This window comes from Pogoniulus pusillus, chromosome 27 (genome assembly GCF_015220805.1).
Source record: "Pogoniulus pusillus isolate bPogPus1 chromosome 27, bPogPus1.pri, whole genome shotgun sequence".
Lineage (NCBI taxonomy): Eukaryota > Metazoa > Chordata > Aves > Piciformes > Lybiidae > Pogoniulus > Pogoniulus pusillus.
Window position 1 is genome coordinate 10,718,433 of NC_087290.1, and position 12,451 is coordinate 10,730,883.

General features: G+C 50.0%; 1 protein-coding gene and 4 non-coding genes across 5 annotated transcripts in view; all 5 read right to left on the reverse strand.

The window, feature by feature from the left end:
• The window catches only part of TEX14 (testis expressed 14, intercellular bridge forming factor), a 37,991-nt gene that overhangs the window by 24,349 nt on the left and 1,191 nt on the right, over window positions 1-12,451 (reverse strand). Inside the window, exons 3-10 of the mRNA XM_064166136.1 lie at window positions 4,190-4,304; window positions 3,735-3,900; window positions 2,909-3,045; window positions 2,214-2,295; window positions 1,645-1,775; window positions 1,234-1,347; window positions 657-780; window positions 55-233 (exon numbers count right to left, since the gene is read on the reverse strand). Of these exons, the coding sequence (XP_064022206.1) occupies window positions 55-233; window positions 657-780; window positions 1,234-1,347; window positions 1,645-1,775; window positions 2,214-2,295; window positions 2,909-3,045; window positions 3,735-3,900; window positions 4,190-4,304 (1,048 nt within the window). The remainder of the gene's footprint in view (window positions 1-54; window positions 234-656; window positions 781-1,233; window positions 1,348-1,644; window positions 1,776-2,213; window positions 2,296-2,908; window positions 3,046-3,734; window positions 3,901-4,189; window positions 4,305-12,451) is intronic.
• LOC135187776 (small nucleolar RNA U3) lies at window positions 4,844-5,059 on the reverse strand. Its single transcript, XR_010307437.1, has one exon. It is a non-coding gene; the product is annotated as a small nucleolar RNA U3 (small nucleolar RNA).
• Window positions 8,539-8,754, reverse strand: LOC135187786 (small nucleolar RNA U3). Its single transcript, XR_010307446.1, has one exon. It is a non-coding gene; the product is annotated as a small nucleolar RNA U3 (small nucleolar RNA).
• On the reverse strand, window positions 9,744-9,959 carry LOC135187787 (small nucleolar RNA U3). Its single transcript, XR_010307447.1, has one exon. It is a non-coding gene; the product is annotated as a small nucleolar RNA U3 (small nucleolar RNA).
• Window positions 12,047-12,262, reverse strand: LOC135187788 (small nucleolar RNA U3). The gene has a single exon (XR_010307448.1). It is a non-coding gene; the product is annotated as a small nucleolar RNA U3 (small nucleolar RNA).

Consider the following 12,451-nt stretch of genomic DNA (forward strand, 5'->3'; position numbering starts at 1 on the left):
TTTGACTTCAACTGTGTCTATCCCTTTCACAGGAGCAGTGAGGAAGTTCTTTACCTCTCTACCATGTATTCTAAGTTGCATAGCTTTGCCTCCCCAGAAGAAACCATCTGAACAGCATAGGAGGTCAGCGAGCGGTGTATAAATCCACGGGAGTGAAGGAAGCGCAAAGCGTCACTGATTTGAAGCAGCACATGCAATATTGTCTCCATGTGCAGCACTGGGAACTCTGTACGCTGGAAAGAAGGAACAAAACACCCAGATGTACCAAATCCACACTGCAGGTCCTTAAGGCTTGATGTATTATACAAAGAAAGTCAATATGATACAAACTGTAGCATGAAAGTATTCAAGGGCAAAAGCTGGTCTCACCACGCTTGCAGTACAGAACCACATGCAGAAGGTTAAAATTTCATTAGAATTTAACAACAGCCCTGCAAAAACTGACACCAAACAAGGAAAACAATGGAACTGCACCTAAAAACTACCTAAACTATCTGTCAGTGACAAATTGCAGCAGCTCACACTGAGTATCTGATGCAATGCAAACCTGGATACACAGGCTGATGTGTATCGCCCTTTGAGTAAAGAGAGCAGAAGCAGTCCCTGAATTTCTTCTCAATTAATTACTGTTAAAAAAACCCAAGTGCTGCAATTACCCTTTCATGAAGGATGCTGTACAGAGAGCCAAAGTTAACCCTTTCATACACCAAACGAGTTTTCTTCAAGTCACCAGAAAGACAGACAGACATCAGCTGCAGCAGATGAGGATGACGGAGTTTACTGCGACAGGAGAGGAAAAGAAGAGTACATTGTAAGATAAACCTCAGATTGGGAGAGTCCTGTCTTGGTCTGGCCTTTTGGGTATTTTTATCAACACAAAGTGAATGCTTCTAACTTTTCCTTAAATACCCACCTTTTTAAAAGACTCATAGGTCAGGAGGCATTCAGGAAAGAGTGCTTACTGTCACAGCTAGGAGAATCTAGAAACAAGCCATCCAAGCAATGTGTAGTGAAGTATTTATCCAAGCGTACAAGGAGAGAATATCATCTTCTCCTGGATTACCCACTGGGGAGCAAGTGGAGTGTAAAAAACAGGAAAGACACATCTGTGTTTCTCATCTGGAGAGGAAGTGTCACCTCAGCCTAACAGTCCTCCCAAGGTTAATCACATTTCCTCCCATCACTGGAGACACTCAAACCCCAGGGGCACTTGTGGCTACTGTACACTCTTACCTACTGTGTTCCTGCTCCGCAATGAGAAGATCAGCTAAGCGCAGTTTACTGCAGTTCTGATGGGGCCCAAAGCTGAGTTCTTTCACTGTAACTCTGCTGCCTCCCCACATTAAGCTGCAAGAAGAAAAGGAATTTCTACAGGATGCTGTCTGCAATATTGCTTTTTTTCCAGTTACAGGATTGCATCAAATCATTTTCTAATTCTGAAACGCTCTGGTGCTGTCTCCTATTGACCCCAAGAAGGCCTAAAGAAGATACTAATCAGTAGACCATTTGCAGCCAGAAAGCAGTGGGGGAATACAGAACAGACAAGGAAAAGTATCCAAAGAGACAATCTCATACAACAACTTGCTGATAAATACTAAGAGATACCCACTAAGTGGGACTAAAATGGCTTACGGTTCCACTTACTTTGTCATCATCATGTATGGTCCAACATGGTAAGAAAATGCTGCTTCATCGTCTGCCTGAACCACATCCTTTTCCCCGATAATGGGGAGAGATGCCAAGTACCCCAGATGCCCACTGCCTGCAAGATAAAACTGAGACCACACCAAGGTATAACCAAAAGGAAGATGCAACAGTTCCCAAGATCTGTCAAATGCCACAAGCTCACTAACAACTGGAGTGCAACTGCTGCAATGGCAGCATGAGCCAAGGCATCAGAATTCGAAGCTAAAAAGATATCCCTGTCAAAAGCTTCACTTTCTAGAGAAGCTGAAACAGGGCAAGCAGAGTCATTAACAACTCTCCCAGGTGGCATTTAACAAGGGAGCTTCTATTGCCTGTTCCAGAATGGCTTCCTCTGGCAGTGCAGACTAATGACTAAAGGCCTGACTATTTGGGCTCTCCACCCCTTCAGCAGAAACAAGAATGCACTAGAAGTTAAAAATAACACAGGCAGGGTAATTACTGTGAAGAATACGTGACTGAAAAACTGCACTAATACCGTTAGAAAACCATTCTCAATAGTGCCTTACCTTCCCAAAACCAAAGCTGTAAATGTTCTTGGTGGCACTGGCTCCACTTCTTAGAAATTTACCCAGAGGACTGTCAGCATTTCTAAGTAATAAAAACATAAGTTATAAGGGTAACAAATGAGTGAATACAGAAAAAAAAAGAGAGAAAAATGCAGAGAGTCTTCTTGAGCCACAGCTTTTTAATGCCGCACTTGACTGGTGCTGTGTGGATGCTGACATGCCAAATTATTGTGCAACTCATTAATATTTGATAGATACATCATTATGATGCATTTGATTAAAGCAGGATAGTCCAGTTGAATTATATATATACACACACATATATATATATATACACATACAGGCATCCTGCATGGCTTTCTGGTCACGAGCCTGTACTTTTCCTAACACAAAAGCTCTTGGAATGGTTGGAAACACACCCCTAAAGATTTGCAGTGGCTTTAAAAGGTCAAGAAGCAAACTATTTCATGTTACCATCTTTTTAATACTATTAAAATACAGTATTTCAAGAGTATTTCTTAATATATGGATATTTATAACTATCAAGTTTCTATCTAGAACTTTCACAACAGAAATAAACACCTAGCATACAGTGGGTTTAAGTCTGCTATGGACAAAAATATGTTAAAGATAATAGAATGCACAGGCAAAACCCTCCATGCTCAGTCCTGCAGTATCTGAGAAGATACTCTTACCCCTGAACAAGGCCACTAAACCTAGATGGACAGCAGACCAGAGCTTTTGATGAGCCAACCTTCCTGAGTAGATCAGAGGGAAAGTTTTGAATGGCAGCCTGCATGTGGAGTGTACAACGCTGTATAAATTCCAGCATCTAAAGAGGAGAAGGAAAAGAAAAAAAATAAACAATAATGAAACTACTTCAGAACTGCCAGAGAAATAATTTAAAATTAATAGATCATGACTACTGAAAAAAAAAAAACAACAAAAACAATAACTACTTCCCTGCAATATTGAAATAGGCATTTCAAGAAATAGCTAGACAGAAAAACCTGAAGAACATGAATTACAAGAAAATGTAAGAGAAAGCTTACTTCAAACACTAGGGGACAAACTCTCAATTGTAGTTTCAAGTTTCTTTTCTAGAGGAGCAGTACTCTGAATAAGCCTTACAGTAGTCATGAGTAAGCCCTCTTGGTACCACATTTTGCCACCGCACTAGCAAAAAAAGCACCTTTGCTGTCACTGTTCATGCACAGACTGAGATACACTTGAAAACTATTCCTGAATTGCACATACAAGCAAACAAATTACGTACATCAGAGATCCAGACCAAATGGCTGTGAGCCTCCTCACTGCACACGTTACACAAAGGTGTAATTCCAGACAGACACATCCCTGCATGTCAGGAAATTTTGAATCAAGAGAACTCCAAAGTACCATTACTGCTGTTGAAAAATAATGTTAAATAAATATCTAGAAGTCAAGAATTTCTCTCTGGAATGTGGAGCTTTCTTCACTTTGAGATGAAGATGTGACCCAGCACTTATCACACACGTGTACCTGAGTACTGCTTTCTTTTCCAGATGACATAGCCCAGTACTGAGGAGTTTTTCCTTCTTCGTCATGTACTCTCAGATCACCTCCTGCATCCAGTAACTTGCTAAGAATCCACTGACTTCCTGAGAAGGCAGCTGCATGGACAGGGGTGCTCCCATCATAACAGCGACTGAGGAACATTAAAGTCAAGTGTTTCAATCTATGCTTACTACACTTCAGTAGATGTGCTGCTGGGGTAAAAAAGCAGCACTTAAGCAACGTTTATGTGCTCCCAAACAACAACATACACCATGAAAGACCTATTTACCTCTGAGGATATTTGGCTAAAACACCAACGTGCATCTAAAGCACTTCTTCATTTTCAGACAGTGAATACTGTATAGTCCATTGACAAGAGCCACCAAAAGACAAAACATTAAATTGAGTTAAGAAAAAAAAAAAATATATATATACTTAACTGATTAGCATCTGAGCCATAATGCAGCAGGACATCCACTATTTTACCCAGACCCAGCAACGCAGCCACAAAGAGAGAAGTTTGTCCCATGGAATTGCAAGCATCAACAAAAATACCTACAAGAAAGAAAAGATGACAAAGGGAGCAAACAGCCTTTCTATAATAAAATTTCTCTTATGTCATGCACCATTTGGTTACAATGCTTTCAATTAAAGTATGTATAAATCCCAAAGTATGAGCTAGGATGATCACTAGTAACATCGGAGAACATGCTGGTACAAAACTAAACTCTCCTAAAACAGTAATCAAGAGTTAAAGAAACTGTTACTTCGGGTAATTTTATTCAAAATAATGAACTTCATTCTGCATCAAATCCATAGCTCAGAGGACTATGGATCTGAAACCACTACAGCTCACACAGCCAAAAAATGATCTGATTTTGGAACGATGACTTCAAAACCGACACTCGCATCCCCTGCTACTAACAAAGTTCCAAGGCATTTATTGTCACCGAAAAGAGCAAACTGCTCTAGCTGAGGACGTCGCTGCTCAGTGCAGGGCACCTGAACGGGAGAAGCTTGGGGGGTCTCTTCCAGCCAAACCATTCCAGCATCTACTCTTGGAACAACGAGCAAAGAAAATGCGTGGGTCACAAACCACTCAGCCCGTGCTCTCTCCCTCCTGCCTCTGCACAAGGCAGAAGCAGGAACGGTCATCAATGGCCAGCGGCTCCTGCACAAGCAGCGCCGCTCGCCCGCTTCGCGCTCAGGAGAAAGCACCTCGCTCCTCCTCGTGGTTTGTGATGCCGATCAGGGAAGATCACTCTCCTCTAGTGACCAACTACAGAAATGATCCCTGAAAGTATAGTCTTAACCTCACCACCGCCGCGACGCGGGCCCCACCGCCACGCACCGCCCTCTAGCACAGGGACACTGCAACCAACGGTACGGACCGCGGACCCCCGCGACCCCACCCGCCTCCCCCACGGTGGAAACGGAATCGGCGACCCACGGACAGCCCTGCGAGCCACGGAGGGCCGCGCGACGCGGCGTGATAGCGAGACGCCCCCTGCATTTGCATGTTCTGCCCGAGCACACCAATCAGACGCACCGCTCTCAGCGCGCAGCCTCGGTGCCGCACCGCACGTGACGCCGCCCGGACCGGCTCCCGTGCTGGGTCGTGCTCTGCCCACGCCGGGACGTGTCCGTACACCCGCCCGACCTGGCGCTGGCTAACTGCGCCGCCCACAGCTCGCATCTCCCCGGGGGCAGCAATCGGGACCTCGCGGCAGCACGGCACAGCACGGCCAGGCCCAGAGGGCTGCCGCTCGATCAGCTCATGCCAGAGAAACACCATCTCAAACGGCGATCTCTGCAGAGTCCCACAGACTCCACGTCCCAGGGCTGCAGAGCCACAGACAAGTTACAGCGAATACAAAAGCCTCTGCTTTTTGCACCAACGTTAGGCAGCTCTGCTCGACTCCTTGCCTGGCGCTGTGACGCAGTGACTTTGTCACCTTGTCCCACGGAACAGACCGGCCACGAACACCATCGCTCAACATGGACACTAGGGCACGAACACACTCCACGGGCATCTCTTTTCACTGAACACCATACTCCACCCCCATCCCCACCGGACATGAGAATTTAAACCTTCCTGGCTACTCGAGGGAGTAGCTCCGCCCGTGGAAAGGCCAAGGGAGCTCGAGACAGCTGCTGGAGTGCAGCCCTCTGATTACCATCCCTTGTTGGTTATAAGGCTGGAAATGGTGTTGATTCCAGAGGTCTACAAGCAATCAAAAGGGACTTCAAGGCACTGGGAAAGGCAGTTGAGGGATCAGGGTCACAGGCAATCTTTTCACCTCTACCCTTAGTCACAGGTTGGAATGCTGAGAGGCAGAGGAAATCATACCTGATTATCAAGTGGCTCAGAGGCTGCTACCACCAACAAAATTTTGGATTCTTTGATCTTGGGGAACTTTTTACGGCCCTGAGTCTGCCACCAACATTTGGGGTATAACTGTCTCGGAAGGGGAGAAAGATCCTGGCACATGAGCTGGCAAGGTTTGTTGAATGGGCTTTAAACTAGGCTGGAAGGGGGAGGGAGTTAAACAACAGTACTAGAGACAAACCTAGGAAGGCTTAGGGTAGTAGGCTAGAGATAGGAGTAAAACCAGCAGCCCAGCTGAAGTGTATGTACACTAACACATGCAGCATGGGCAATAAACAAGAGGAGCTGGAAGCTTTGGTACAAGAGGAAGAAAACTACGGTGTTGTCACCATAACAGAAACATGGTGGGATGACTCACACAGTGCTGTAATCAATGGCTAGAGACTCCTCAGGAGAGACAGGCAATGGAGAAGGGGTGGAGAAGTGCCCCTATATACTAAGGATGCTCTGGATGTCATAGAAGTGGAGATTAAGGACAATCAGGTTGAGTCCCTATGGGTGAGAATTGAGGGGAAGGCCAACAAGGCTGACATCCTAGCTGAAGTCTGTTATAGACCACCCAACCAGGAAGAAGTAACAAAGGATGAGGAAAAGGCAGAGGTACTTAACACCTTCTTTGCCTCAGTCTTCAATAGTGGGACAGGTTGTCTCTGGGACAATTGGCCTCCTGAGCTGGCAGATGGAGTCAGGGACCAGTATAGTCCCCCTCTAATCCAAGAGGAAGAAGTTAGGATTCAAGTGGCTGAGCAGGTCTCTTACAAGTCCAAGGGACCAGATGGGATCCATTCTGGGGTGCTGAGAGAGCTGGTGGATGAGCTGGCCAAGCCACTCTCCATCATTTATCAACAGTCCTGGCTCAATGGAGAGGTCCCTGAAGACTGGTAGATGGCCAATGCGATGCCCATCCACAAGAAGAGTCGGAGGGAGGAACCAGGAAATTACAGACCTGTCAGCCTGACCTCAGTGCCAGGCAAGGCGATGGAACAGGTCATCTTGAGTGCCATCGCAAAGCACCTACAAGATGGCCAAGGGATCAGGCCCAGCCAGCAGGAGTTTATGAAGAGCAGGTCCTGCCTGACCAACCTGATCTCCTTTTCTGATCAGGTTACTTGCCTGGTGAATGTGCGGAAGGCTGGGGATGTAGTCTACCTGGACTTCAGCAAGGCCTTTGACACCATCTGCCACAGCAAGCTTCTGGCAAAGCTGGCAGCTCATGGCTTGCCTGGATTCACTCTGATATGGATCAAGGACTGGCTGGAGGGCTGGCCCGAGAGAGTGGTGGTGAATGGTGTCACATCCAGTTGGCAGCCAGTCACTAGTAGTGTGCCCACTCTTGTTCAGTATGTTTATTCATGATCTGGACCAGAGGATTGAGTCCAGCATCAGTAAGTTTGCAGATGACACCAAGCTAGGAGCAGGTGTTGATCTGTTGGAGAGCAGGAGAGCCCTGCAGAAGGGCCTTGACAGGATGGATAAGTGGGCAAAGGCCAATGGGATGAGATTTAATAAGGCCAAGTGCAGGGTTCTACACTTCGGCCACAACAACACCAAGCAGTGCTACAGGCTGGGGACAGAGTGGCTGGAGAGCAGCCAGGGAGAAAGGAACCTAGGGGTACTGGCAGACAGTAGCTGAACATGAGCCAGCAGTGTGCCCAGGTGGCCAGGAGAGCCAAGGGCATCCTGGCCTGGATCAGGAGCAGTGTGGCCATTAGAACAAGGGAGGTGATTCTTCTCCTGTACTCAACACTGATCAGGCCACACCTTGAGTACTGTGTCGAGTTCTGGGCTCCTCAATTCAGGAGAGATGTTGAGGTGCTGGAACATGTCCAGAGAAGGGCGACAAAGCTGGTGAGGGGCCTGGAACACAAACCCTATGAGGAGAGGCTGAGGGAGCTGAGGTTGTTTAGCCTGGAGAAGAGGAGGCTCAGGGGTGACCTCATTGCTGTCTATAACTACCTGAAGGCAGATTGTATCCAGGTGGGGTTGGTCTCTTCTCCCAGGCAACCAACAATAGAACAAGGGGACACAGTCTCAAGTTGTGCCAGGGGAGGTCTAAGCTTGATATTAGGAGAAAGTTCTTCACAGAGGGAGTGATTTGCCATTGGAACGGGCTGGCCAAGGAGGTGGTGGAGTCACTGTCCCTGGGGGTGTTCAAGGACAGCCTGGATTGGGCACTTAGTGCCATGGTCTAGTTGATTGGATAGGGCTGGGTGATAGGTTGGAGTGGACGATCTTGGAGGACTCTTCCAACCTGGCTGATTCTATGATTCCATGACAAACTAGGGACCTGGAGTTTACCTGTTGTACTAAGAAATGCTTCCCTATACAGGTCTACTACCCAAGTTCATCTCTCCACCCATCTATTCTTGGAACAGCGAATAAAAAAGGAGTGGGTCACAAACCACTCAGCCCGTGCTCTCTCCCTCCTGCCTCTGCACAAGGCAGAAGCAGGAACGGTCATCAATGGCCAGCGGCTCCTGCACAAGCAGCGCCGCTCGCCCGCTTCGCGCTCAGGAGAAAGCACCTCGCTCCTCCTCGTGGTTTGTGATGCCGATCAGGGAAGATCACTCTCCTCTAGTGACCAACTACAGAAATGATCCCTGAAAGTATAGTCTTAACCTCACCACCGCCGCGATGCGGGCCCCACCGCCACGCACCGCCCTCTAGCACAGGGACACTGCAACCAACGGTACGGACCGCGGACCCTCGCGACCCCACCCGCCTCCCCCACGGTGGAAACGGAATCAGTGACCCACGGACCTGCTCCGCGACCCAGGGATCGCGACGAGGTGGGACAATGGGGGGGGTCACTCCCTGTATTTGCATGTTCTGCCTGTGAGAACCAATCAGTCTGCCATCAGCCAGTGTGACACACACCTGCACTCTCCCTGCAGGGCACGAAGCCTCCCCCAAGACCATGCAAACTGTCGCTGGCCTATTCAGCAGAGGATCTCGTGTCAAAGCATACACGAAAATGGCCATCAACTCCTGCGCCCGTGCTCTCTCCCTCCTGGCCCTCATGCTCACAACCCAGAATGCCACCAAATCCCTTGTTGCATCAAAAGAAGTGCAGCCTAAGGAAAGGCTTTCACCCCTCAGCTCTGCTGAGACCCCCACCTGTAGTGCAGGGCCGAGTTCTGGAATCCTCAACACAGGGGAAGCATGGGTCTGTTGCAGCAGAGCAAAAGAAGGCCAAAAAAAACACCTCCGTGCTGGAACTCCTGGGCTGTAAGGACAGGCTGAAACAGCTGGGATGGTCCAAGCTCAGAGAAGGTATCAGGAAGACCTTCCTGTGGCCTTTGAGTGCGTAAAGGGGCCGATGGTTTTCAACTAAAAGTGGGAGAATAAGCCTAGAGGAAGCAATGTTCGACAACGCTGAGGATGGTGAAACACCGGCCCATCTTGGCCAGCAAATTAGTAAATGTCTCAATCACTGGAACCGTTCCAGATCAGGATGCAGGGAGCTTGAGCAAGCTACTCCAGCTGAGGACGTCGCTGCTCAGTGCAGGGCACCTGAACGGGAGAAGCTTGGGGGGTCTCTTCCAGCCAAACCATTCCAGCATCTACTCTTGGAACAACGAGCAAAAAAAATGCGTGGGTCACAAACCACTCAGCCCGTGCTCTCTCCCTCCTGCCTCTGCGCAAGGCAGAAGCAGGAACGGTCATCAATGGCCAGCGGCTCCTGCACAAGCAGCGCCGCTCGCCCGCTTCGCGCTCAGGAGAAAGCACCTCGCTCCTCCTCGTGGTTTGTGATGCCGATCAGGGAAGATCACTCTCCTCTAGTGACCAACTACAGAAATGATCCCTGAAAGTATAGTCTTAACCTCACCACCGCCGCGACGCGGGCCCCACCGCCACGCACCGCCCTCTAGCACAGGGACACTGCAACCAACGGTACGGACCGCGGACCCCCGCGACCCCACCCGCCTCCCCCACGGTGGAAACGGAATCGGCGACCCACGGACAGCCCTGCGAGCCACGGAGGGCCGCGCGACGCGGCGTGATAGCGAGACGCCCCCTGCATTTGCATGTTCTGCCCGAGCACACCAATCAGACGCACCGCTCTCAGCGCGCAGCCTCGGTGCCGCACCGCACGTGACGCCGCCCGGACCGGCTCCCGTGCTGGGTCGTGCTCTGCCCACGCCGGGACGTGTCCGTACACCCGCCCGACCTGGCGCTGGCTAACTGCGCCGCCCACAGCTCGCATCTCCCCGGGGGCAGCAATCGGGACCTCGCGGCAGCACGGCACAGCACGGCCAGGCCCAGAGGGCTGCCGCTCGATCAGCTCATGCCAGAGAAACACCATCTCAAACGGCGATCTCTGCAGAGTCCCACAGACTCCACGTCCCAGGGCTGCAGAGCCACAGACAAGTTACAGCGAATACAAAAGCCTCTGCTTTTTGCACCAACGTTAGGCAGCTCTGCTCGACTCCTTGCCTGGCGCTGTGAAGCAGTGACTTTGTCACCTTGTCCCACGGAACAGACCGGCCACGAACACCATCGCTCAACATGGACACTAGGGCACGAACACACTCCACGGGCATCTCTTTTCACTGAACACCATACTCCACCCCCATCCCCACCGGACATGAGAATTTAAACCTTCCTGGCTACTCGAGGGAGTAGCTCCGCCCGTGGAAAGGCCAAGGGAGCTCGAGACAGCTGCTGGAGTGCAGCCCTCTGATTACCATCCCTTGTTGGTTATAAGGCTGGAAATGGTGTTGATTCCAGAGGTCTACAAGCAATCAAAAGGGACTTCAAGGCACTGGGAAAGGCAGTTGAGGGATCAGGGTCACAGGCAATCTTTTCACCTCTACCCTTAGTCACAGGTTGGAATGCTGAGAGGCAGAGGAAATCATACCTGATTATCAAGTGGCTCAGAGGCTGCTACCACCAACAAAATTTTGGATTCTTTGATCTTGGGGAACTTTTTACGGCCCTGAGTCTGCCACCAACATTTGGGGTATAACTGTCTCGGAAGGGGAGAAAGATCCTGGCACATGAGCTGGCAAGGTTTGTTGAATGGGCTTTAAACTAGGCTGGAAGGGGGAGGGAGTTAAACACAACAGTACTAGAGACTCTACCTAAGAAGGCTTAGGGTAGTAGGCTAGAGATAGGGGTAAAACCAGCAGTCCAGCGTCCTCCATCCGTGCCACGACGTGTGTGCCAACGAAACGCCCCCATCCGGGCTACACCGACCGGGGCTTGGGCTGTGGCAGTTTTCATGAGATGACAACAGACGAGTGGCTAGATTGCTGCTTACCCTGCCATCAGAGCAGAGGCCTGGCAGTCTGAAGGGGATGCGCTGCCTTCCAGCGGCTACGGAGACCCCGCGTTTGCAGGCATGCTCTCATCTACCGCCTACAACCCAGAGTGCCACTATAATTAACACTATCCTTTAAAGCTCTGGATTCAGCCTAAACACCAAGGACTTCCACACCGCAGTGACCGTAATACTGCTCAGTTTCGCCTAGCCCCAGACTCTGGAAGATAACTTGTGGCTCCACAGGATGCTAGGGGTTGGAAGTGACCTCCTGAGATCATTCAGAAACCCTCCCGCCAGAGCAAGCACAGCTCACCATCGTTACATGAGCTGAGTATAACGTACTTGATACCAGTATTTCGCTTTTGATTTTTATTTTATTAAATCTGTTTACATTTCAGCCCACAAGTGTTCTTGCCTCCTTTCCTCGTAGGCTGAGCCCCGGGTGACAGAAATGACTAAAACACACATCCCCTGCTACTAACAAACGTTCAAAGTATTTACTGTCACTGAATTGAGTAAGCTGCTCTAGCTGAAGAGGTCCCTGCTCAGTGCAGGGCACCTGAACGGGAGAAGCTTGGGGGGTCTCTAAACCATGCCAGCATTTACTCTTGGAACAACGAATAAAAAAGGAGTGGGTCACAAACCACTCAGCCCGTGCTCTCTCCCTCCTGCCTCTGCGCAAGGCAGAAACAAGAACGGTCATCAATAGCCAGCGGCTCCTGCACAAGCAGCGCCGCTCGCCCGCTTCGCGCTCAGGAGAAAGCACCTCGCTCCTCCTCGTGGTTTGTGATGCCGATCAGGGAAGATCACTCTCCTCTAGTGACCAACTACAGAAATGATCCCTGAAAGTATAGTCTTAACCTCACCACCGCCGCGACGCGGGCCCCACCGCCACGCACCGCCCTCTAGCACAGGGACACTGCAACCAACGGTACGGACCGCGGACCCTCGCGACCCCACCCAGCTCCGGCCGCGGCGACAGCAGCATCCGCCACCGCGGGCCGGTGCGACCGACGGCAGGGCCGCGAGAGGAGCGGGTAACGGTGA